This window comes from Oculina patagonica, chromosome 7 (genome assembly GCF_052425735.1).
Source record: "Oculina patagonica isolate OP01 chromosome 7, crgOcupat, whole genome shotgun sequence".
In the NCBI taxonomy this organism is placed as follows: domain Eukaryota; kingdom Metazoa; phylum Cnidaria; class Anthozoa; order Scleractinia; family Oculinidae; genus Oculina; species Oculina patagonica.
The window spans coordinates 18,415,619-18,440,885 of record NC_135764.1 but is presented as its reverse complement, the minus strand read 5'-3'; the positions used below and the strand labels follow the sequence as shown (position 1 = coordinate 18,440,885).

The 25,267-nt window shown below is 38.8% G+C and overlaps 4 protein-coding genes and 1 long non-coding RNA gene across 6 annotated transcripts in view; 3 read left to right on the top strand and 2 right to left on the bottom strand.

Annotated features, from left to right (window-relative positions):
* Positions 1-25,267, bottom strand: part of LOC144659742 (uncharacterized) — a 91,032-nt gene that overhangs the window by 25,071 nt on the left and 40,694 nt on the right. The window contains exons 4-6 of one of the 2 annotated variants that reach the window (XR_013571953.1): positions 15,237-15,310; positions 3,939-4,012; positions 2,891-2,988 (exon numbers count right to left, since the gene is read on the bottom strand). This is a non-coding gene — a long non-coding RNA (uncharacterized LOC144659742). Of the gene's footprint in view, positions 1-2,890; positions 2,989-3,938; positions 4,013-14,645; positions 15,101-15,236; positions 15,311-25,267 lie in introns of those variants that run through there. The other variant, XR_013571952.1, reaches the window with a different exon arrangement.
* On the top strand, positions 1,833-7,944 carry LOC144659738 (uncharacterized). The gene is made up of 4 exons (XM_078520239.1): positions 1,833-1,928; positions 2,745-2,829; positions 4,259-5,242; positions 6,467-7,944. Exons 2-4 carry the CDS (start codon positions 2,754-2,756, stop codon positions 6,724-6,726), a joined length of 1,320 nt encoding a protein of 439 aa, XP_078376365.1. The 5' UTR covers positions 1,833-1,928; positions 2,745-2,753; the 3' UTR covers positions 6,727-7,944.
* LOC144659731 (major facilitator superfamily domain-containing protein 6-A-like) lies at positions 7,973-9,926 on the bottom strand. The gene has a single exon (XM_078520232.1). It carries the CDS (start codon positions 9,820-9,822, stop codon positions 8,203-8,205), a length of 1,620 nt encoding a protein of 539 aa, XP_078376358.1. The 5' UTR covers positions 9,823-9,926; the 3' UTR covers positions 7,973-8,202.
* Positions 9,563-19,620, top strand: LOC144659733 (major facilitator superfamily domain-containing protein 6-like). Its single transcript, XM_078520233.1, has 2 exons — positions 9,563-9,696; positions 17,373-19,620. The coding sequence occupies exon 2, from the start codon at positions 17,416-17,418 to the stop codon at positions 19,003-19,005; it is 1,590 nt and encodes a 529-aa protein (XP_078376359.1). The 5' UTR covers positions 9,563-9,696; positions 17,373-17,415; the 3' UTR covers positions 19,006-19,620.
* On the top strand, positions 13,204-14,541 carry LOC144660947 (major facilitator superfamily domain-containing protein 6-like). Its single transcript, XM_078521667.1, has one exon. The coding sequence runs from the start codon at positions 13,204-13,206 to the stop codon at positions 14,539-14,541; it is 1,338 nt and encodes a 445-aa protein (XP_078377793.1).

Genomic DNA, 25,267 nt, shown 5'->3' with positions numbered 1-25,267 from the left:
CCGCCGCCAGGTCTCTTTTGGTCGTCCCCTTGCTCTTTTTCCAGATGGAGTCCAGTGCAGAGCAACTCTGGGAATTGATGATGGATCCATCCTGAGGACGTGTCCGATCCAGCGCCACCTTCTCTTCTTCACCTCGGAGCTGATGTTGTTTGTTGAGGTTGCCCGGGGTAGCTCGGCGTTTGAAATGATGTTAGGCCAGAAGATTGATTTTTTAAGTAATTTTGAATCGCCTTATAATGTGCTGCTAGACAAGATAAACTGTCTCCAACTTCATGATCAACGCATCTGTAAATTCCTCTTGTACAAAAGTCTATTTTTCAATGACTATCCAGCCTATATGAGAAACATGTTCTCGTTCCGTTCTACTTCATACAACCTGCGTGGAAACTATATACTGGAAATGCCCAAACCTAGAACTACAACTTTTGGTCTCCACTCCTTTACTTATCTGGCAACAAAAGAATGAAATTCTCTACCTAACTTTATAAGGCTATGTAACTTATCTGACTGTAAAAGGCACATCTGCAAAGCCCATTCAATTAGTTAATATAAGTCAATTTTAAATATGTAAATAGTAATTTTTATTTTAATTTGTTGTTATCTATTTCGTTCTCGGAAATATTAGCTTGTTAAGCTACTCTAAATTCGAGTTTAAATAAAGTTTTATTATTATTATTATAAGATGTTCAGAATGCGGCGTAGACATCGATTTTGGAATGTGTCAAGTTTGTGGCAAATGGCTTTTGTGGCCTTCCATGACTCACACCCATACAGCAACGTGGTGAGAACGTTACTCTTGAAGAAGCGGAGTTTAGTCTTTAGGGTGATCTTCTTGCTTTTCCAGATGTTCTTGAGGGAGGCAAATGCTTGCCCTGCCTTGGAGAGCCTTGCTCTAATCTCTGACTCTGAGTCTCCATCGGTGGTCATCTTGGAGCCAAGGTACGTAAACTCGTTGACTTCTTCAACTATCTTTCCATGCAGGGTGATCGGCGCATCTGAGCGATGGGCTAAGAGGCAGATGTCGTCTGCAAAATCAAGTCGCTGAGCACTCCCTTCTTGGTTTTGCGCAGCTTGATAGCCAGCGTTGCCATCAGCAGCTGGTCACTCCCAACATCTGCTCCTCTTCGTGCCTTCACCTTGCCGTTTGGGGATGTCCATGTCATCTTGTGGATTTCTCTGTGCGGGAATAGGGTTCTTTTCCCTATATAATTAATTCGGTAGAATTGAGACCAAGAAACAACAAAAGATAATAGTTTATTTACCACAATGAAGAAGAAGAAAGTGGTTGGAAATATAAATAATATAACGTAACATTGGTAGAGTTCTTGGAGACGACCTGCACCAAATAAATGCATCCTTGGCAACAACCACCCGCATATAAGGCGGGAGGCTGGCTGGTTGTAGTTTACCTTCGGCGCCGGCGGCAACAAATTGTAAAGATGCATTGCTGATGTCGAAACTCATGTAAACTTCACCAGCCAGTAAGAGAGTTCGAGATTTTGATAATTTTTAAAACGGCGTCATTTAATTGATGCGTGGAAATGCATAATCATTCGAATTCCAACAGATGCGAATATCTAAATGACTTTAAATAGTTGTAAAGAAATCAAATATCGTTAAACCAGTCCACGGCTGTTTGTGTCCCTGATCTTGGTATTATCTCGAGTTGATCCTCACTTTTACAGGGTTGGCCAAAGAGTTCTGTTGTAAGACGACAGCCGCTTTCTTTTGGTTTATGGTAATATCTTAAATGAGATGGTACCCGTCACACATGCTCGTCAATTAATAACAAACAGGTTGCATAAAGCATAATTAATCTCTTCTTTGTCTGTGGCCTCTTTTCAGTGTGTTGATCAAATACACTGTCCTCTTGACGTTCAATGTGATCACTCACTGTAAGCTCCGTTACTTCCTCAGACACACCCAAGGTACGTTATTACTTCTTCGTTATTTCCGTTCATAGTTTCGGTACTAATGCGTAAAAGATAAACATTTAATTTGAAGAGTCGGATATTTATTTGACATTAGCCTTAAGATAAATACGCGGCTAATTATATTAAATCTATCCACATTTAATGAAATAGTCTTCTGACTTTACAAGTGCACAGACAGTTACAAAATTTAACTCTATTTTTAAGAAGTATAACATTCATCAGGTCGACTACTTGGTTGATGAGTTGCTGAGTCCGGCAAAATTGCAATCCGACGTTATTGGGGGCCATAACGTTAGAGAAAAATAAACTTTTACTCTTGAATTCGCGTTTATTTCGTCTTTCCAGTCTCGATCTACAACAATTCTCGCTACACGTGCCTATTGCTTTTTACGTTTTTTTCTCTTAAAATGGGAATTTCGTTTGTTGACGAGGAGACATGTGATGCTCGGCGTATATTTCAAGTTACATCATTAAACTTTACCATAGCTTCACGACAAAAACGAAAATTAAATCTATGTCTCTAACATGCTTTTTCGAAGTTTCAGACAAACTATTAGAGGCACTTAACGACGACTGAAGGATAATAAATTTACTATGCCTTTACGTTAATGGTCATTCGTTTTATTATTGTTATTCCTTTAAACAACAAGCATAGCTGACAATCATAACTTATTGCCTAACAGAATTTCCAAGGTGTTAAGAGTAGGTGTAGATGTACGATCCTTTTCATGACACTTGAACAAAATCTGAACGTTTCATGATTTCTCACTATTAAGAATATTTGATAAATGCCATATTTTTTTCTTGCAGGATACCGCCATGGAAAACATAAAATTAATTCTCTTGTTGCTATTAACATGTTTTATAACAAATGGTGGAAGTCTGCTAAGAAAAGGTAAGGGCTCACAGGATCAAATTATGTTTCTTATTTCTCATAAACGGACATAGAGTATTACCTGTTTCGTTCCAGAATGATGGCAAGCCTGTCTGAAAGGCGATGGACTAAATTTTTCTACATTTAGATTTCAGTTTGCTTCTGGTACCGAGCACAAACCTAAAAGACAAAAAATAACAATGATTTACAAAAGATCTGAACAAATACATCACAATAATTTCATGCGTGTGCGTTATTGCTACTTAAACAAACAAGTCTCATCTATATTGACAGCCGATCAGTGACTACCGATCTATGTTTTAAATTGCATGACAAATCACTGAATGGACAAACTGTGTAATTCCTCTTCGTAGGCCATTTTTCTCTGTACACTTTTATATTACACCCATTTTTTCTTAAGAACGTAGGCTTATTTGTAAGGCTTAATATCTGGAGACCAAAGAAAAGCAAAATAAAACTGAGAAGTAAGGTAAAACAGAAAATAGTTTATTAAGGAATACAGTTAATGTTATACGCTTATTAAGTTCGTTGACATACAGTGTATTTACCAATTAAGACTGCTAATTTCACGTCCAGAGAAATGCAAGCATTACACTGCAAGGAAAAGATCATTTTCCTTGTGGACTCTGTTTTAAGACGAGTCTTAGTGCAAAACCATTCAACTTAAAAAGGTTTCATTCGCATGACAAGAAGGATTCGCTTTGGAGGCAAAAGGAAATGATAAGGCCCTGTTTGTACAAGTCAGTTCAAATCAGTGATAGGCTTCCAGCAATTCTACTTTTTTCACAAAAATATAAATTCAGAAATGAAAAAGACCAGAAAAATCATTTTTTTTAATTTTTGTTTGTAGATAAACAGAAAAATATACCTTTTTTAGTGGAATTAACCGGCTTTAATTCTTTTTCATAAACAACAGACTATTTTCGACATTCTTCAAGGACTTTTGTAAAGTATTTTTTTCACTTTCTATTGTTATTTTCATATATTGAGAAACTTCTTAAGTTTTTTTCAGCCTTTTTTCCTTGCGATTCCGGAGAATCTTAACAAGGAACATTTTAAGATTTTTCGGCTTTTGGTCTTATTCCTCGGAAGCGAAAAAAGACTGTCACCTTTTTCCCAGTTGGCAGTTCAGCAGTCTTGATTGGAGGCTGTCAGACTCTCTCGGAGATGGCGAAACAACAACCTGGACGTAAATCATGGAATTATCATCCATTTGAAAGAAAAAGAGATTATTGTTCTATGTTAAGATGCCGATACTTTATCAAGATATATAAGTTAATGGAGAACTTATGACTGATATGAGGCAAAAAAAGACAAGAATTTTCTTTAAAAAAAAAAGGAAAATGATGCCCGCTGCTGCGCAGTTTACTATAGTCTGATCATGCTTGTCTATTCTAGCATTCTAACCCATTTTGCTTAATCCACTCAGGAAATAAAAAGCATATACTAGCGAGCCATTCCAGTGAAAAAGTCAAGAAGCAACAAGTTCTTGTTCCACTGAGAAATTTTGCGACTTCCACCTACGGCCAAAACAATTTGATGTCACCAATGCTTCACTTAGACGGGACAAACGAGGTCAGTCCCTTAAGAGCCCCATCGACTGTGTTTATAAACGGTGATAACCAAGCCAGCCAGCCGTATTCTCCAATGGAAAGACAGCAAACTGAAGACAACGAAGATCCGTACCAAGAAACACCAATTGAAGACAACAACTACAACACGGCCTACTCTCCTTTGTTCGGTAATGAAATGGAAAACTACAATGACGAAAATAATGATAATACCAACGTGGCTTTTGCAGACGACAACGGACAGGGCGAAGCTCCGTATGATGAGCAGTCAAACGAGGGATACTTAAGTCAAGCCAATGAAGAAGAAGAGGAAAATCCACCAGCTAGAACCATGATTGATTACAACAATCACAACAGTAACTATGTATCAGATGCCGCCGTACAAGGTGGACTTGCCCCCACCCTGTCCAGTCTTATTGCTTCCAGAATAAGAGCGCTAAATAGATTAAACTCGCTTGGTCAAAAACAGTCCACGTCGACTTTGCCAAACTACGCATCACTGGTCAAACAGCTTTTAAAAGCTAAAGCTCGTGGAGTAAAATCGTCTTCCCAAATACATTCTGATGACACGGCATCTAAAGCAGACAAAAAAGACAATAGAACCCAAAACGATAACCAGACACAACAGGCCAGTCCCGTTGACAAGACAAAAGCTAAAAAGGAAGATGCGAAAAAACAAGAACTCGAATACAAGAAAAATGTGAAAAATGCCGAATTGGCGGCAAATCTAGCCGAGGCTGCAAAGACGCTGACAAGACTCGTTAATAAGCTGACGGGACAAGATGCTATGATTAGTCAAAAACACGAAGATGAAAGTACAGCAAAGAAAAATAACAGTGAAGGTTTGTAATGGAATACTGACAGTGAAAAAGTTTCGTCGGTATTACAATTAGTATGACTCATAGTACTTGGAGAAAGCAGACAATAACATAAAGGACTACTACAGACCCCACCAACTGACAAATACAGAATTTACCACGTACGTGTACGTCAGCGAAACCAATCTTCAAAAAAACAATAAAAATAACGGCATTTCTGCCATGTTGGATAAAATAATAACTAGCGCAGCAGGAATTGTCAATTACAAACAGTTGCCTGCATGTTACTCCTGATGGAGAGACTGTGTGAGGGTAAGGTGCCTTGCGTAAGAACATAATATATCTGTATCGTGCCGGGCACAACCACACACCATCACACCTCACCCTATGGCTAAATATTTGTATTTTTCTTTCTCTGTCTTTTGGAAAAGTTGCTCCAAACAAGTGTCAAGTTCATAAACTTAGTTTTGAGGCGTTCGTGATTAGAGCACAATAGAGTCAATTTATGCACAAAAAAAATACTTTATAGCCAAGACAGGATGTGCCTTTGATGCGATATGTAATAAAAGGTACTAGATGCTATATACGACGATAGCGATAGACCTACACATGATTTTGACAGTTGACAAATAACGGTACACTGACGTTTTTAAAACTCACTAAACTAAACTCTTTTGCTATTTTCCACAAGTATCCGAGATTCAAGTCATTAAAATATTATATTCTGGTAAAAAAAAAAATGACATGGAATTCCCGCACAAATTCTGTTTCGCCTCCATGTTGAATTATAGTTCACCACTAATTTTTCTCCGATTTTGATTGGTTTAAATTAAACACGTGACGCGATAGTGCCCGTCCGCCGGAGGGCACTATCAGCCCATAGTGCCCTCTCGTTAAAAATGTCCGGATCGATAGTGCCCGCCCGTGACTGTTTTTTGTAAACAATTGCAAGCTGCCTGCAGACAAAAAAACCCAACCAAATTCACTGCATTCAGTGGATCTCTCGTCTGGCTTTGTTTCGTTTGTTAAATTTCGGCTTTCAATTGAGTTTTTTATCTTCAAAAGTAAAAATAATTCACGATGCTTGTTCTGTATGTGCGCGCGGAAGAAAATTTAGTGGTGAACAATAAAGACAATAGAGTGTTTCTGTCGAGGAACTATCGGTCTGATAGTTCCTCGACAGAAACACTCTATTGTTAAAATAGCTAATTGGGACACTTGAGAGATGATCTTTTATTTTGTCAACAGACATCTCTGTGGATGGAGGATGGTCAGAGTGGTCCAGGTGGTCAAGATGTACTACAACCTGTGGTGGGGGGTTAACATATTCCAAGCGCAGTTGCACGAGCCCTCCTCCTTCAAATGAAGGGAAAAGCTGTGCTGGTAGAAGTATTAGAGTGCGACTGTGTCACCTAAACAGATGTAAAACCACTGACACTAAGAAAGTCAACCTAGAGCGATCTCTGAGTGAAATGGCAGCCGCTAGAAGTCACATTTACCGGCCGTGACAAAACATCGACGTAACTCTACATACAAGCCCAGAACATTCTTTATTCTTTTATTTATGGCCTTGAACTAAGGAAACCCTCATTCCTGATAACCTGCCCTCAATGCAAAATCCTCAATTATCCAAAATCCCTAGCTATTAATTTCTCTTTTTTATTTGTGTAAATCCCCTTTAATTCCTAATAATGTAAAACTTAATCTCCGTAGCAAAGTTGTGCGAAAATGTGACAAAATTATAAATGATAGCCGAATTTGCAGAAGAATGGCCAGGGGCAATTTTCTTTTACCTATTACCTTCACAAGAGGGGGCCCGTTCTAGTTGGTCCATCAGGACTATTACTAAAAAAAACACACAATACAGTCAAGCCTTCGCTAACGGACACCTCCCATAAGCGGACACTTAGTATACTTTAACCTGCCATAGGCTTATTCGGGTCCCAAGGGTGTCCGGTTACGCGAGGTTCAACTTGCATCCTATTTGCCTTTATACCCAATGACACAACAATTCCTTGTTCGGATTTCCCCTGTTTTAGACTTATATGCCTTGAAGCTAAATTTCATAATGTAGCGAAGTTATCCTTGGTCGACTCTCAGATCAGTTAACGTAAAGTCTTAAGTCCACCGTCTATAACGTGTTCGACATATATGACATGACTGCATGTGGTGACACAATAATGGTCTTCCCAAAACCGAGGATAAGTTTGGATGAACCTTTCCTTAGGCGTGGACACACAACAATGTATTTTAACCAACAACGAAAGAAGTTTTATAATGCATGAAATAAAACCCAAACGTAGCGATACTGGAAATGACATCGTTTTTGTAATCTTGCTATTTCGGAGATTGTGATGAATTATTAAATGTAAACCACTGTTTCACTTGCCTTCGTTTAAAAATTCCCAGTTTTTTGGCTATGTGTCTAGGATACATTTTCTATGTTTTAATTCTTTGCAAACCGATGTTTTTCATAAGAGAAGAAAACAACAAGTAAGCGTAAAAAATGACATAAAAAACACAATTTTTCACAGAGTTTTCACAAATGGTTTTGTTAACATTTTGATATGCAGTTCAAATAGACTTTTCGCTGACAATTCCAACCCATGTAATTGATGGTTAATCAGTATTTCTTATATGTCTTTAAATGTAAGTTGATGTAATATTTTATTTGATAAAGCATAAATTTTCTCAGAAACCACATTTGTTTAGTTAAATTGTTTTATGTCTCATAAGCAACTAGGACAACAAGGGGAAACGGTACAAATGATGCTTAGCTTAAACAACTCGTATAAATTCCAAATGAAAAAACTCAAGAAGGAAATAATATTTCATATCTGCTTTTTTTGCGTAAAATTTATTTGAAATGTTGGTCGAGAACTAGTAACACCGAAAAATGATTTTGCGGGGGATCAATATAACAACCTGCTATCGCTAATTAGAAATTTATTGTATCTGTTTCTTCCAGGCATAACATCTTTGATCTACTGTTCAAACTCATCTGCTTGGCTAACAGTTGTAAAATGAATGTCAGGTTTCTTTTCTGTTTGGCGAACATTATTCACTATAATAAACACAAAAAGAACTATCAAACTTAATTCTCCAAAAACGAGAAAAGCTGTACTGGTACCAAATTCGTGAACCATAACACCTCCCAGGAGACCGCCGCTGGCGTAACCTAAGCCGGTGTAAAAGCCGTTAACGAGTCCTTGAAGTGTCGTAGCCACACCAGGCTCTGCACCAACATGGGAAACAAACGATGACCAAACAGCGGCAGTTGTTATCCCTTGAATGAGTTCTATTGGCAAGAAAAGCCAAGGTCTGCTACAATACGAGTAGTAAAAGAATCGCAGAGCGTAGCACAGAAGTCCCAGGTACATCACCCTGAAGTGCCCGATGTTCCGGAGCAGACGCTCTGACAAAAGGTAAACCACCACTTCCGCTGTGCTGTTGGCCAGGATTATCAACCCAAACAGCATTTGCTGCCCGCCTAACTCACGGAGATGCCAAAAGAGAAATGTCTGTATAAAACCAAAAGCTGTGCCACAAAAAAAGACAATGAATAGAAAAAACGCATAGTCGAAGTTTTTAAGCACTTTAAGCCCACCTATTGCAGTTTCTTTACACTGTGAGTGATCGACAGGTTTAAAATTAAAACGACTTGCTACAATCAATGTAGCCACCATGAAAAAACCAAACACATAAAAGCAGGGAATATAGTTGATGTCCATTTCGTGGCTACAGGGATTAAGAGTTTTCGGTCCACTTATAGATGTGCCAACGATGAAAGCCGTCATTCCATAACCAACCGATCCCCAAAAAGCTTGCTTTCCATATTCATGGCTGTCCTCTGCGAGAATTTGCAGTGTGGCTGTGTCCGCCAGGCATTGCGTTGGCGATGCAAAGATCTGCCCAAATACTATAACGCAAACCATAAAAATGAACAGTCTAGAGGAATCGGAGATTTTCTCAGGCGAGGGATAATATTTTAGGTCCGGAAACGTATCTTCTTTGAGTTTAGTCGACTTCTCAGGCTCGTATTCATTTGAGAAAAAGCTTAAAGCCCATGGAAGAAATCTACTGGATCCAAAAATAGACTCATAAGGTTGGTGATCGATAGAATTTTTAGGTCGATGAGGTCGTGCTGTTACGTTTGTGAAGTTAGTCTTGCGCGTAGAGGCATTTTGAAACAATGACAAGGACAGGGAGTTCATCTCATAACAGGCTTTCGGTCTTTCTCCTATCGGTATTATGGCCAAAGAAAATGTTGACAATAGCCAAGCTGACAATCCTAATAATAAAACAAATTTACTTTTGTTGAAGCGATCCGCAAGAGCTCCCCAAACAGGTGTAAAGACGAATTGGACAAGAGATCGTACAGCCACAAGGATGCCCAGCTGTCGTGGTGATAAAAACAACTGTTTAAAGTACAATGATAGATAGGGCCACAGCGATCCAAAAGCCGAGAAGTAGAACAGGTAAAATAGTTTGGACACCAGTCGCTTTCGGTTAATTTTACAATCGAAGCGATGTTTTGAATTCTCATCTCCTTCATCATTGTTGCCACAAAGTCTTTCTTGGGACGCCTTGTATTCCTCGGGCATTCTTCCATTGACTCAGTAGAATTGTTTTTGGTTTTTCCAGTGGGCACGCACTCCAAAACGCATTGACAACCTTCATTGATGCTTAAGGCTGGATGTTGAGTTACCTACAATGGGTGACATCATCAAACGAAACAAGAGGACTGTTTAGTTTAGTGAGGTTAAATTTTTATATCTTAAGTAAAATTAACCCTCGCGCGACTGGTACTTCTATTGTTCTGCTCTCCTTATAAGGAAATTGTTGTGATAATCGTTTCCTCGCTAATAAAAACTTGACAGCCGGCCCGGCCTTTGAAACAATTTTTTCCATGAGTATAATGGGTTAAAGAAAATCTAGCAATTAATACAAAAAAGCAAGTCAACAAATTCAGTCCCTTGAGGTTTGGACATGACCACTCAATCCTAGCAATAGATGATCATTGCTATTTAAACTTGCATATTTTGGTCGTCATTTGAAGTGTTAAATAGTCCAAGTGATTTTTTTTTCATTCCAGTTGTATTGAGAATGATGTTTTGTCCCTTTTTGAAACATAAGAATATTTTAAAACACCGTTAAAACTAGTTAATTGTTCGCTTGCAGACATGTGTGATTGACCTGCAATTTTTGTTCAAAGAAGCAATTGAGTTTAATATAATACAGTGCGTAACATCCAAACTATGGAGCCGGATTCCCTCCAAACGTAAAATTTCCTTAGATGTCGATTTTTTAAATACAAAAGAACATAATATGCAAGAACCAAAAAAAAAAACAATTAAGGCAACAGCAGCGATTACCTCGCGTGCAGACTCATTTCTTGAAGTCGTTCAAGTCTCCGCTGTAGTTTTCTGCAAATTGCATCAGTTGGAGAGGGGAAATTAATCAGAGAAATGCAATCTCCATGCATATTTCACTATTTCAATATTCTTCTACGAAACGTTGTTTTTCTACAGAGAGCCCTTCGCGTTGCAAAAGTCATGAGGGCAACCTCATACGACAAGCACTCTCGCAAAAATTACTTAAGTTTAAGTAAATAGGTAGCGACACACAAGACTTAAGCCCTTAGCTACACGGCCACTTCACGTCCCTAGTGAAACATGTTGGTCGGCAAGTTACACCAAGACGTTTCATGGAAGATAAAAGATATATAGATGGATTTGGATTTGGTTGAATTTTCGATTTCCTGCGTCCCGGCGAAGTACAGAAAAAAAGCACTCAAACGCCGCCATTTTGTTTCACGGCCGTGTTCTGAGGGGATTGGGTCCAGAGGCTGTTGTGACGTCTACCCTTGACGTCTACCCAGGGAGCTCGAGGCAGAATCTTTCGCGTCCACTCGAGCTCATTTCTTTCAGGATGGCATGGTGCGATACACATTTGAACAGTGCGAAGAAACGGCTTCCAGGCGCTTTATTAGCTGTTGCAGCAACATCCCAAATTAAGAGAAAAAAAGGTATACTTAACGATTTAGGGGCAATGATCCGGTAATGGCAAAGAAAAGACGGAAAAGATGGTTGAATTTTTCGAACTGAAAAATGCAAATTGAGTATGTAAAAGCCATTGAAGAACTCTAGAATTTGTTCCGCAGGCTATTTCAGCAGCGGTAGCGCGACGGTCGCATGCAATATTTTGCTCCAGCTTTATGGCGTTAACATTTATTCCTCGTGTGATTTTGTTGATAATCAAAGATGAACACCTCCGAATTACATAACACAAAAAATTTACAAAAGTGTTGGACTGGCAGAATTTTCTAAAGCCGGGATTAGGTGTAGCAGCGTTTTTTTGCGCGCTTTGTCACCAATCGGAACTGTATCATATATGATTATGCAGCATGGTTCTACGGTCAAACAAATTTGTTTTACAAACAAACCTGAATGAGAGACACAGTGTTCAATTTTTTGGTTCAAAAACGCAAAAGGCTTGATTTCGGCCGCTCTCGTGTCCGTTCTCTGTCGGGGGAGGAGCGCGGACTCATTTTCCCGAACAACAGCTGGCAATCGAACTTAAAACGCGGGGAATCGAATCTGAAAGACAATAATACTTCAATGAAAATTCCATCTTGTGAAGAAATAGTGGATTCGTGATAAATTCAGTTTCCATATCTTTATTAGCCACTTCACTAATGGCTAGTGAGAGGTCACCGTTTTTATGATGCGAGGATATTCAAACATAAAAATCTCACTTTTTTCTCACTTTCTAGTATCAGGCATATTGGTTGGTAAAATCGAATGATGTGTGCACGCTTAAAACAGGAATATCCATTTAATAAACTGTTTTAGAGATAACCATTTAATAAGGACTACTGCCCGCTTAATAAAGTTTCCGCTTATTATCGGCTTTGCGCGTAAAACCTGGAACCCAAAAGAAGTTCAGAAACGTTTCGTTGGTATTGTGAAATACGCCTTAACTGCAAATAATTATGAGGTAAAGTTTTAAGGAGCTCGCCTCCCAACAATGTTACCCGGTTTCGAATACTGGGCCCGGCGTCGTATTTAGATTGTTATTGAATATTGGTTCTCGTCTTTGCTACGAGGGTTCTCTGGTTTTCCTCCCTCCACGAATTCCAATTCGATCTTTGATGCACGTACTCTTTCTGACAAATTCCTAAGAGCTCTACCGTGTTGCGTGGGTAAATATATAACAGCACGAAAATAATACAGCACGAAAGCTTTCAAACGTTTTATCATCCATTTCTTCCTTTGTCTTTAATAGTCGGGGAAATTGTCGCACGACAAGACCAACCATGACATATAGAACATTGTACACGTTAACACTTTGTTTCTTTTACAGCGTTAGTCTACTGACCAACATTTAAGGAAAAATAGTCTCTAAGAAAGCACATTTTTATGACAACCAAAACTCCCTGACATAAATCTATGACCGCGGGTGATAACGGGTGGTTAACGACTCTAGGTGTGCAACAAGTCAGAAATTTCCCTGATAAAATAACTGTGATGTGCTAAAAACTAGATATAGTAGAAATATTAAATTCGCTAAAAGGAAACACATTGAAACTACGACTCCACAAGTATCAACATACTGCAGGGCAATTGAAGCTGAAGCAAAGCTCTGAAAGCTCAAGACAAGCAACTTTCAACAGGAGAAGTGCGGCTGTGCGTAATCAACTTTACTTTGCTGTTTATTCAATATTTTCCCAGCAAACAAAAGACTGTTAATCAAAATTCAAACAAATCCAAAATCCAAACAAGCTATGAGCGTCTGTCAAAAATGCCGAACTTGATAAAGAAGACCAACACAGGGACAAATACGAAGATCCACAAATCGATGACAGTGAAAAGAAATGCTGCCCACAAATCGAAAGGAAACATATTCCAGCCAAATTATTTTACTTCTTGTATTTTTCGTCGTTGGGTGCACTGCTGCCTTATCTTGCTTTGTACTACAAACAAATGAATCTTACGCCATCTCAAGTGGGAATACTGATGGGATTGAAGCCCTTTGTTGAGTTCGTGTGTACACCACTCTGGGGAGCCTTTGTAGATCGATTTAAAATGGGAAAATCGATTCTTCTATTGTCGCTGTTTGTTACTGCATTGTCTCAGTTCTCGCTGTCTTTAGTAGCACCAGCTGAGCGTCTTTGCACATTGAATTTCATATCGCGTTCCATCGAGGGCGGAGATAATTCATCCGAAATTTCTCCGCATGTTGGAAATTTTTCTTCTTACTGGAAGGATTTTGTTTTTGTCTCCTCCGTTGTGAATGACAAGCCATGGCCGCTGGTCTATGCCAGTAAAGAGGACGATATGTCACAGATACCCAGTACAACAGAACTATTTACAATATTACTCATCATTATTTTCATCAGCAACATCATCTCGTCTCCATCTCTGGCGCTAGCAGACACAGTAACCATGCAAACGTTAAGACCTAATGTACACCTGTACGGGCGGCAGCGGCTGTGGGGATCCGTTGGATGGGGAGTTGCCTCATTTCTAGTCGGTGCACTGGTCACACTGAGTCACCACTGCCCTAATCCCTACACTAAACCTTCCGAAATTAATTACAGCCCTTGTTTCTATACATTCGGTGCTTTAATGCTTCTTTCACTTCTTACATCCGTAAAATTTAAGTTTGCCTATAGCTCAGAAGACACCAAGTTGGCCAAAAATGGTGAAATAATGGATGGTTTCAAACGAAGCATCAGCATAAAATACATCATGTTCCTTTTCACGGCGTTTTATTTTGGAATACTGAACGCCTTTATGAAAACGTTTCTTTTTTGGCATTTAAAAGACTTGGGCGGCACGCAGCTACTTTTTAGCATTATTGCAGCCGTTAACTGCTTTGCTGAAGTCTCTGTGTATCTTATATCTGACAAAATCATCACACGCATGGGACACAACCGAGTGATACACCTTGCAGCTGCAGGATTTACTGTACGTTGTCTATGGTATTCGTTTTTGTCAAACCCATGGCTCGTTCTTCCATTAGAGTTCATGCCTGGAATAACAAACGCTTTAGCATGGGTAGCTATGCTTTCATACGTCAACGAATTATCAACGAGTGAAAACGCCACCACCCATCAAGGCATTCTTTATGGGTTTTACAGAGGCCTTGGTTATGGATGTGGTGAAGTGCTTGGGGGTGTTATGATTAACTTTTTAGGTTCGGCAAATGCTTTTAAGGTGTTCGCATTAGGTGCAGTTTGTATTCTTTTAGGTAACATTTTTATTGAAAATTTGAATCAACTGAAACGAATTTCTAAATGGTATCAGGCAGGTGATTAATCAAAACAAAACAAATGAAACTTAGAATTTTTATTGCGTGAGCAGGACTCACAACTGTACCTGGACAAAGAATATAATGAGTGCATCTGGGGAAGCTTATCTACCTTGTATGATTGATTCCACTTCACAAGATGCCCTGATTTACTTTTCCCAAAGGTCGCTGCAATAGCCTGCGCTTGTACAAGACTAAAAAATAACCTTGTTTCATGACAGCAAGGAATAATAAAGATCAAAGACATACAGATGCAAACAATTGGGTGATTTAGCGAAAATTAAAAAAAAATTAACCTTAAAGGCTCGTGGAAAACCTGTATAAACAAGGGGAAAGGAAGTTGTCGAGCAAACTCAAACTTTCTGAATGGTACGAAAAAAAGCAAAAGAACAGCGGTCAACTATAACTGAAAACAATCCGCACTCAAATGGTTTCAGTAGCGCATTTTTTTTTTTTTTGGAGGGGGGGACAATTATTAGGAAACTAGTGATACGAAATATTATATTCTTCACCAAACTTTTTACAACAATTGTGCCTACAGCAGTGATGTTTTCTGCAGGATTACAGTGTTCCCTCTTAAATTTGTGATCGCTTTACCCCAATTTTCAGCATCATATTCAAGCCAAGAAGAATACTCCACCCAGGGTAGTAAATGTTAATTTGGTTTAGTGTTTGCTTATCATGATTTCTCAAATCGGCCTACCTCACACGAATCTCCTTTAGCTGAAGGGTAGATCGTCCCACTGCGGTACGAATCTGAGGTCATGGGCTCGACTCCTGTGGAAAGAATTCGAACATTTTTACAAGCAGCTAGTGTCACTGACTGATAAACATCTTTCTCGGTTCTTAAATTTTGTTTAAATGTTGTTTTCAAGCGGGTATAATAATAAGAACGAACATATTTCCAATCACGTGGGTTATATTGCTTTTCACGTGCTTCTTACGACTTCTGATTGGTTTTCTGCGAATTTGCTTGCAGTAAACCAACTAAACTCGTTTTATTGTGAACAACTCCGTTTCAGTTTGTTAACAAGTTTTACTAGTGAAGGGTTTCATATATTTCACGCCATTAAAACAACAAGTGAGAAGCTACCTGCTGCTTTATCCACAAGGTTGAACACATTCATATTTTCAACATGTACGTTCGAAATCAACTTTACTTTCGATTCAGTCGTCTGAGAGGATTAAGTCGAGCATGTAAGTTACAACAATACCACGAAGTCACTGTGTTCAGAAGATGTTCGTGGCAAGTTCATTAACTCTGAACATAACGCTGCGTTATAAGAACTGTAGTGATTTGTATGAGCAAACAACACAACAAACGAAGTTGCATAGATCATCGCTGTTAGCTGGCTCATGTTGAATTGGACGTTGAAAAGTATGCTCTTTAGAATCGTCATTTCAAAGCAGACGGTTAATTTGACATGAGTTTGTGCGTTTGTTTGTTCTACTTTGCTTGTTTTCTCAGTTGAAATAAAACAGATAGAAACTCAACTGTGTAATTTGCCTATTATTTTTAACCACAACTAGTGGCAAAGACCAACGTTAAGATTACATTATACGATTTATGCAGTTTCTAGCAATCCTGTAACTTAAAGGATGTCTCAGCACAGAAATGGTGTCTTGTTCCGTTTGACTTTTTTCCAGGCTCTCACGGTCATATTTGGCGTATTTCGAGATGGAAAACACTTGAAACTGAAAAACCTCCCGAAAAGATCACAAAAGAAACCAATTTGCCTTTCATGCGTTTTATCCTAAGCAGCATGAATCTTTCAAACGAACAAAACTAGCCTATCGTCTGATTTTTAGGAGCTTCTTTTTCAAAACTCCTGAAGAGAATAATTGTATACCAATGACCGGTGCCAGTATTTTGTTCACATTGAGTGCTTTCATTGCTAATTATAGTTCAATCAAAATAACTAATGAAAACGCTGAAATAGTCAAAGTTTGATTTTTTTTTTAACTTTTTAGCCAGTGGTACTCCACTAAAGTTAAAAACTTTCCAGTTTAGTAAAATGACTTTCCTAACTTGTCAATATCTAAACTTTTTGGCAAGAAAATAGCCACCTGTTAAATGTTCGGGTGGCCTTGGTCTCGCAGAAACGTTAAACGTAGTTTAGAAAAGTCAAAGAATAACATACATTGAAACAGACCGAAACTTTAACGCTTACTAGCAAAACGATAAGAATTGAGAATTTAAACCCATTACTTGTGTCACGATCTCTTCCTAATTTCTTTTCGAAGGAGCCACAGTCAAAAGTCTAAATTGGCTAGGCTAGCCAAGATCGTCAAATTACATAGAAGCGAACTGTTTATTTATTTCATTTTCTGGTTGAAAAAGCGCTTGATAAATCAAACAAATCAATCAAAAAATATAAGAGTTCTATGCCATTTTTGTATTTTAAAAGTGGCCGGGTGGGTGTTTTCTCGCTATTGGTGATAAGTTCGCACACTTCTAAAGAACATCAGGGTGTAAAATAAACATAAACAACATAGGACAAGATAAGACGGCCACTGGCTAGTTTTTTTTCCCCTCGTATTAGGTTTAAAACTATTTTAAGTGATCAAATCTGTTCAATTTCTTGTTTTGGTTTGAGTCCAAGGCGGCGGGATTTGGCTGATGTAAGTGACATTTTGTGTTGCTTAACAACACAGCACCTGTTGGGGTGTTGAACATAAAAAATTCACATGTTGTCACTGGCCAGCCATAAACGGACGAATTAACTTAAGCAACACAAATTTGAAAACTTTACGTGTCCAGACAGGAATTCAATTTTTTGGCCTCCCGTGCACGAAAACTCGATCCAATTATTACTGATTCAAACATTCTATTTTAAAGCACATCAATTAAGGAATAATACGTCGATGCGCAACACTTAGAGATGTCCAGTGAAGACAAGAAAGCTATTACTGATCATGAGAACATGGATGAAGATAAGCGATGTTGTCCTGATGTGAATCGTAAACTATTAATCCCGAAAGCCTTCTACTTTTTCTTCTTTTCCGCCTGGGGATCATTGCTTCCATACTTGGCTTTGTATTTTAAACAGCTGATGCTTTCACCGAGCGAAGTAGGAATTCTTATGGGACTGAAGCCGTTTGTGAACTTTCTCGTTATTCCAATATGGGGCGCCATAGTTGACAAGTGCCAGAAGAGCAAGTTAGTTATGGTTATTTCCATCATCGCTTTGATTACATCCACCTTCACTCTTAGCTTAGTCCCAGGACCCAAAGAGAACAAAGTAGTGGTCAAACGATATTGTAACATGTCTACTCCTAAGTATTCTAGCTTGATTGACATGAACAGACCGGTGATTGACAGTCCCAACTATGAGTTTCCCGAGCCAGGTATCGACAAGATGGTGGAGATAGATAAACATCAAAAGTCCTTTATGCCATATTTTTACAAAGGCCCCAAGCCTTGGTCGCTCGAACTTTTCATTAATCTAGACGAAAAGACCACGGTTAGGGTAGAGCTGGACACAACCCAGTGTTTTATGACCTTATTTTTAATAACTTTCTTCGGTACTTTGATCTCTGCACCGACGTTAGCTTTGGTGGACACAGCAACACTTCAGCTTTTGGGCTCGGAAACCTACAAGTACGGCATGCAAAGGCTCACGGGATCGATTGGCTGGGGTGTTGGTGCTTTCGTTGTCGGTGCTTCCCTGAAAACAACTCACCAATGCGGCAAAGACAAAGACTACGAGATTGTTGATTACATTCCTTGTTTTTACACTTTCGCTGGTTTGATGTTTCTGGGTTTGTTAACAGCCACGCAATTTAAATTCGAAGAGAAAACGAAGAAGCCACGTGGTGCAAGTCTGAGTGTGGGGCTGCAAGCCTTGAAGAGCCCAACATATCTTATGTTTCTTTTCACCGCCTTGTACTTAGGATTTCTTATGGCATTTATAAAAACATTCCTGTTTTGGCATCTAAAGGATCTGGGCGGAAGTCAACTTCTTTTTAGTATCATTTCCGCCGTTAACTGTTTTGCCGAAGTCAGCATGTACTTTCTTTCGGCCAAACTAATAAAACGAATAGGTCACGCAAGAGTCTTATATCTAGGACTAATTTGTTACTCAATAAGACTGTTTTACTACTCAGCTATTCCCATTCCATGGATGGTTCTTGTTGTGGAGCTACTTCCCGGTATTACAACAGCGGCGGTATGGGCTGCTTGCCTATCTTACGTCAGCATAAACTCAGGCCCAGGCGCCGCAACGACAATGCAGTGTATCTTGCACGGGGTGCACTGGGGCCTCGGTTATGGCGCCGGTGAGGTGATTGGTGGCATTATGGTGCATCATTACGGTGCGCCAACGACTTTCATTATTTTCGGTGTTTTGTGCATAGTCGTCTTAGGCGTGTATATTTTGATTAATTACTTCTGCGGGTCCAGAGATGGTAAAGAAGGTTGCAGCGCAGACTCCGAGTACTCAGATCTAAGTGACGATGAAAGGAAACGATAATTGTTTTCAAGTAAATTAAAGTGAAATGGCAGCTATTTTGACAACGCCTTAACTGCAAAATAAAGTGAAAAATAGTCATTGAGTGTTTTCACAAACAAAGTAAGAAACAATCCCTAAATTCCTGGATGTGACACGCCAACTCATGGTAATTGTATTCAACAAAACATGTCTAAGACTTGGCAACGCTGAATAAGACTACCATGACACTCCCTGCAGGCGTGACTTATACAGGGAATTATGGATTGCTTTGTTGTTGTGGAAGCCAATTTGAAACAATCTTCATTAAAGTTTAAATCGCACTCTTCGCTATATATTGATACAGTTATTTCCTTTTCAATGTAGCTGCCATTTCGATTAGGGTGTATTATATGATAGCCACTGGTGGCTGTTTAATTGCGTTTCCTTGGAAGATTGTTATCGCAAGCGTCTGCCAAATATTGTATGTTTTAAAACTGTGTCAATTGATGCAAGGCTTTTTATAAGAACTTTTAATTTCTGTTCAGGAATGTTATACTGCTGCCCGTTTTTGGGTGTTGCTTTTCTGCAAGCTTATATAATGAGCGAGCTAATTTGCTGAAGGTTCTATTAAACCTAAACTTCTGCACTGTTATGCGAGTTTGATATTTTGGTTTTCTTACGTTTATAGCTTGGTCTCGTTACGATACTATGATCTTATGCATAAAGGGATCGGTAATAATTACGACGGCAAACCTTCGGGATATTTCTGACATTTTTCGGATTTCTTTAATTCTAAAGATTCGCCGGCAGTAACGTAGAACGTTTTCCGGCAAAAAGCCCTATTTTTTCTCTTCACGAGCGACGAAGCCTGTGGGGATAAGGGTAAGCATAAGACCAAGGGGGCTTCACACTGCAATAAGCATAAGGACTAGGCAGCATACGCAAGCGTAGTGCCTTAAAATGTTAAGACGGAATAAGCCAGGACTTCTTGTACTTATTGGACAAAATTATGTACCAACATTATTTACACCTTATTGCAAGCTTTTGTGTTACCGCTTCAAATATCTTATCAAAAGAAATATCTTCTAACAACACCAAACATCGAAAACAAATTTCGAATTTCCACTGAGTTCCACTGAATCACTTAAAGAAGATTTTACAAAATGGCTACCCCTTAGATTTTGACTGTAGCTTATGAACTTTGAAATTCGTTTTCTCAGACTCTGATAAAAAATTGTGGTTGATGTTATCACAGATAATTACTTACATCTTTACCTTTTATAAAGGGTAAGAAATAACGCAATAGGGTTTAAATTATTCTGGTACTGAATTTTGTGCAACGTAAATGAATATTACTCGACTTCCTAGTGGATTCCGTCTTAATCAATTTGCTCTCATGCTTATGGGTATGTCGTACGTGTAAAGCCACCACCTTTTCGAGGCCCCCGAGATGATTGTTTGAAGATCACTCAGTTGCGCTGGCCGTATCTCGATTTAAACGGGTGACGCAAGCGCAACGGGAACTGCTGTGTTGCATCAAAGGGCAAGTTGTTAGGGTTGTTAGGCTCTGCCCGAAACGTCTGTAAATATTAATTTTTTGACACTTAAAAGAGTTTTTTCTCGAATTGTGTTAGGGTATATGCGAATTGCAACACCTGGGTTCTTGACAAAAGCTTTTCGTCTTGGTTGCCTGGAATTCACCATAGGTGGTTAGTTTACCTTGAGGTTGCATTGATATTAAAGAACGTGAAAAATAAAGATCCCTTGACATTATTTCCCCACACCTAAAATAGCTTCATGTGTGAAAGTAGTATTTTGTGTCGGCAAAAGTTATGTGCTCGGTTACTTGAACCCTATCAAACTTAAGAGTGTGTCCATAAGAGGACCAGGCAACATGTGATACAGCTCATGTCACCGATTTCACCCAAACTTAGCATAAATGTTGGGTATGGTGAGCTATTTACTGTGGCAAAACATCAACTCAAAATATATTATTCCCTTCAAGTTATGGCACCTTTTGAAAAAATGGCCATTTTTCACTAATTTATGCATATTTAATTAGCTGACTTTGATTGACCAGTTCCACAAGAAAAAAAGACTTCTGAAAATAAAATTCACTGCGTTATATTCTGTGGTTATTAGGCTTTAAGTGCAATAACTCACTTCAACCGTCTGTTTTGATTTCTTCTCCTCAAACGGTCTTTTGGAAGGTACACATTTCGTACTGTTGGAAATAGCCTTTAACTAGTGCCCAATATCTCCCATGAGCAACAACTTATATACATTATTCTTACATGGGTAATGAAATCCATCATTAAACTTCACAAAAATGCCACAAAATGTCTGGGGACTTTAATATTCTATTAGTATTGAGGAACTAAACACACGTGACTTAACGATTTCTTGCTATTTCATCAAAATTCACCGAAACACAGAAGCCATTTATTTGCCTCAATTTGGCATAAAATCGGTACGAAATAGCTAATCAAGCATAAATCTATAGATAACAATCAAAATATTGGCGAAGATTGGCAGTTAGGGCATTTTTCGGAGCGTTTTCAGAGCCATATAATTCGGCAATGTTGTGATAGTAAATGTAAAAATAGCAGCGAAAGATTTTCTTCAAAAGCTCGCTCAATTCAACATTTAGGCACATCAAAGTTAAGAAACAAGAAAGTAATACTACATACATGCCACTTATCGACACACAGATGCTTTCTTTTGAAGAATTTGTTCTTCCTCGCTGCACTTCGATCCTTCGATCGATCTCAATTGACATGTACTGTTGCTTTGAGGCGCGATGAACTTAGTCAATACATCGTGGTTCATTCTTCGTGAAAGGTGTAAACAGGTTGTCAATAAAGTCATTCAAAGAGCTGTTCAAAGTTCACGGAAGGACACTTGTCTCAGCCAGTTTGCATGAAATAAATTTAACTGGAAAATAAACAGCCGCCATGTTGTATTTCTACCTTTGAGCCTGCCGTTTCAGTCAGCGGTACGGGCGTTCACTGGGGCAAGTACGTAGTGTAGTCATCATATAGTTGTTTGACTAAATCCTATATAGGGATATTCATAAAAGGGATACATAGCCTAGCCCTACACAGCTATACACGCCTATACATAGCCCAACACAGCTATACACAGCTATACACACGCGTGTTCATTTGCTTTTCCTCCGCAAATGTTTGTTTTTGTCGGAATAAGTAGCGGATGGCGTTATCTACCCTCTGAACAACCGGGGCTTGATCTTAGCCTTATAAGTAGTGTGCGTTTCTTGTAAAAGTGAGAATTTTTTTCAACTTCTCCATTGAATTTTTTTGATAAATAGTTGAAGAGAAATACACTGGATGCAGTGTAATGTATGCGATGCAATCGGTTTTGATGCTCTGAAATTGAGCTCTGAAATGTCGGAAACCATTAAATAATCAGAGCAAGTTTTTCCATCTTATATCAGGTTAAAACTAGTATGTTTATTGTTTTTTTGTTGTTTCTGTCTTTTTTGGGAGGTGGGGGAGGGGGTGAATATGGACATTCGAAGAAATGGCGGTCAGGTTGTTAGCCTGGCCTGTGTACATCTATTCCTTCTGTTCAAATCGTCTATATTATATTACACTTTGGTAGCTAGGAGACTGAATTTGTACCCACTCTCTTTTTCGGGATCCCACAAAGTTCTCCATCTGTCCATTTACCGATAAACGTCATTACTGCAGTTTTGTTTTAGAAAAGGGCTTTTATGGGGACAAATTTTTCCTCTTGAGTGCCCACATTGCAAGTGACGAATTGCGGCTTCAAATGATAATTTTCTTCATCACCGACTCAATTTAAGTGGCTATGTGAGTTACAAAGACGCGAATGCAGACTTTTGTAGTGTGCTTAAACCCCGCATTAAAACTAAACAAATTTATTGCAAGACTAGGACTATGCAAGACGGCCAAACTTATTAGCTAATGTTTCAACCAGCACAGGTAGTCTTCTGTCTTTTTCGAGGTCAACGCGAGGAAAACCCGTTTTATTCTTTGTTGTTTTCTCTCTCTACATTAACACCTTTATAGATATATGTATATATTTGCTGCGCCATATAGACTGCGTCGCTAAAGGCATTTCGTACGTGAATACTTTGTTCAGTTCAGCACAGACGCTCCCCCAACTGAAGCACTTGCGCAAGAAACGATTACAAAACCTACCTCGCTATCCACCGTATAGTGATTTATCCCGTGGTAAACGTTATTCTCCAATTTTGCTGAGTTATTCATTTTTCCCCATTTATGCCCCAGGGGTAGGGGAATTTGGTCAAAAAATGTAATCGTTATGCGCGGTATTAATCACTATTTCCGCCAGGGGAGGGGAATTTGAACAAGCTATAAAAAAATACAAATGTCTGAAAAGTAACTGGGAGACGTTGACATTTTGATTTGTTTAACTGTGTAGCGTCTTTTATGCTAAAAATAATTGTTTATGCTCCAAAATGACGCTAAATACTAGTTATGCAACGCTTTCGAGTGGTATACTACGGAATATCCCACGAGTCGCTTGTATTTTCTCGGTATACACACGAGCCTAAAGGCTCGTGTGTATACCGAGAAAATACAAGTGACTCGTGGGATATTCCATAGTATACCACTCGAAAGCGTTGCATAACTAGTATTTAGCGTCATTTTGGAACATAAACAATTATTTTGATTTGGTTGCCGTGCATGCCGACCGTTGAACAGAAAAATCAAGAACTCTGTTTCGGTGAAAGTCAAATGGAACAGTTTTTTTTCTGGAAAATCTCTTTGGAAATTGACGGAACGTCAGAAATTTTCTTACCATTTGTAAGGTTTCCCAGTTCTAGTCTCCCATCCTTCAAGTCTCCCACCAACGGAAAGAAATAACAGGAAACTGAGCTACACATGGTAAGCGACATCTATTTCGGTTAGTTTGCTAATTTTGGAAAGAAGCCTTTCCATTTTTCAGTGGTCATTCCAACCGGTTCTCTCCAACAAATGGTAAGCACCCTAGAGTTCGTTCAGCATCACATTGCGGTAAACACTTGGAGCTGTAGCGTAGGAAATTGTTTTCCCTACGACAATTTGAAAATATTTTCATTTTCATCACAAACGCATCCAACGAACACTCGCGGAGGAAAAGCAAATGATCGCGCGTGTGGTCGCGCGTGATGGACGCGTGATACCCAGTGAACGGCCGTACCGCTGACTGAAACGGCAGGCTCAAAGGTAGAAATTCAACATGGCGGCTGTTTATTTTCCAGTTAAATTTATTTCATGCAAACTGGCTGAGACAAGTGTCCTTCCGTGAACTTTGAACAGCTCTTTGAATGACTTTATTGACATCCTGTTTACACCTTTCACGAAGGATGAACCACGATGGATTGACTAAGTTCAGCGCGCCTCAAAGCAACAGTACATGTCAATTGAGATCGATCGAAGAATCGAAGTGCAGCGAGGAAGAACAAATTCTTCAAAAGAAAGCATCTGTGTGTCGATAAGTGGCATGTATGTAGTATTACTTTCTTGTTTCTTAACTTTGATGTGACTAATGTTGAATTGAGCGAGCTTTTGAAGAAAATCTTTCGCTGCTATTTTTACATTTGCTATCACAACATTGCCGAATTATATGGCTCTGAAAACGCTCCGAAAAATGTCCTAACTGCCTTTTCTTCGCCAATATTTTGATTGTTATCTATAGATTTATGCTTGATTAGCTATTTCGTACCGATTTTATGCCAAATTGAGGCAAATAAATGGCTTTTGTGTTTCGGTGAATTTTGATGAAATAGCAAGAAATCGTTAAGTCACGTGTGTTTAGTTCCTCAATACTAATAAAATATTGAAGTCCCCAGACATTTTGTGACATTTTTGTGAAGTTTAATGATGGATTTCATTACCCATGTAAGAATAATGTATATAAGTTGTTGCTCATGGGAGATATTGGGCACTAGTTAAAGGCTATTTCCAACAGTACGAAATGTGTACCTTCCAAAAGACCGTTTGAGGAGAAGAAATCAAATCGGACGGTTGAAGGCAATTATTGTACTTAAAGCCTAATAACCAAAGAATATAGTGCAGTGAATTTTATTTTCAGAAGTCTTTTTTTCTTGTGGAACTGGTCAATCAAAGTCAGCTAATTAAATATGCATAAATTAGTGAAAAATGGCCATTTTTTCAAAAGGTGCCATAACTTGAAGGGAATAAAATATTTTGAGTTAATGTTTTGCCACAGTAAATAGCTCACCATACCCAACATTTATGCTAAGTTTGGGCGAAATCGGTGATATGAGCTGTATCACTTGTTACCTGGTTCT

What these genes read in the sequence shown, in the direction of transcription:
- LOC144659738 (XM_078520239.1), top strand. Translation starts at nt 2,754, where the DNA reads ATGGAAAACATAAAATTAATTCTCTTGTTGCTATTAACATGTTTTATA. An exon ending in TGGAAGTCTGCTAAGAAAAG is followed by an intron (nt 2,830 to 4,258) that starts GTAAGGGCTCAC and finishes TAATCCACTCAG; the next exon opens with GAAATAAAAAGCATATACTA. An exon ending in AAAGAAAAATAACAGTGAAG is followed by an intron (nt 5,243 to 6,466) that starts GTTTGTAATGGA and finishes TTTTGTCAACAG; the next exon opens with ACATCTCTGTGGATGGAGGA.
- LOC144659731 (XM_078520232.1), bottom strand. Translation starts at nt 9,822, where the DNA reads ATGCCCGAGGAATACAAGGCGTCCCAAGAAAGACTTTGTGGCAACAAT.
- LOC144660947 (XM_078521667.1), top strand. Translation starts at nt 13,204, where the DNA reads ATGAATCTTACGCCATCTCAAGTGGGAATACTGATGGGATTGAAGCCC.
- LOC144659733 (XM_078520233.1), top strand. Translation starts at nt 17,416, where the DNA reads ATGTCCAGTGAAGACAAGAAAGCTATTACTGATCATGAGAACATGGAT.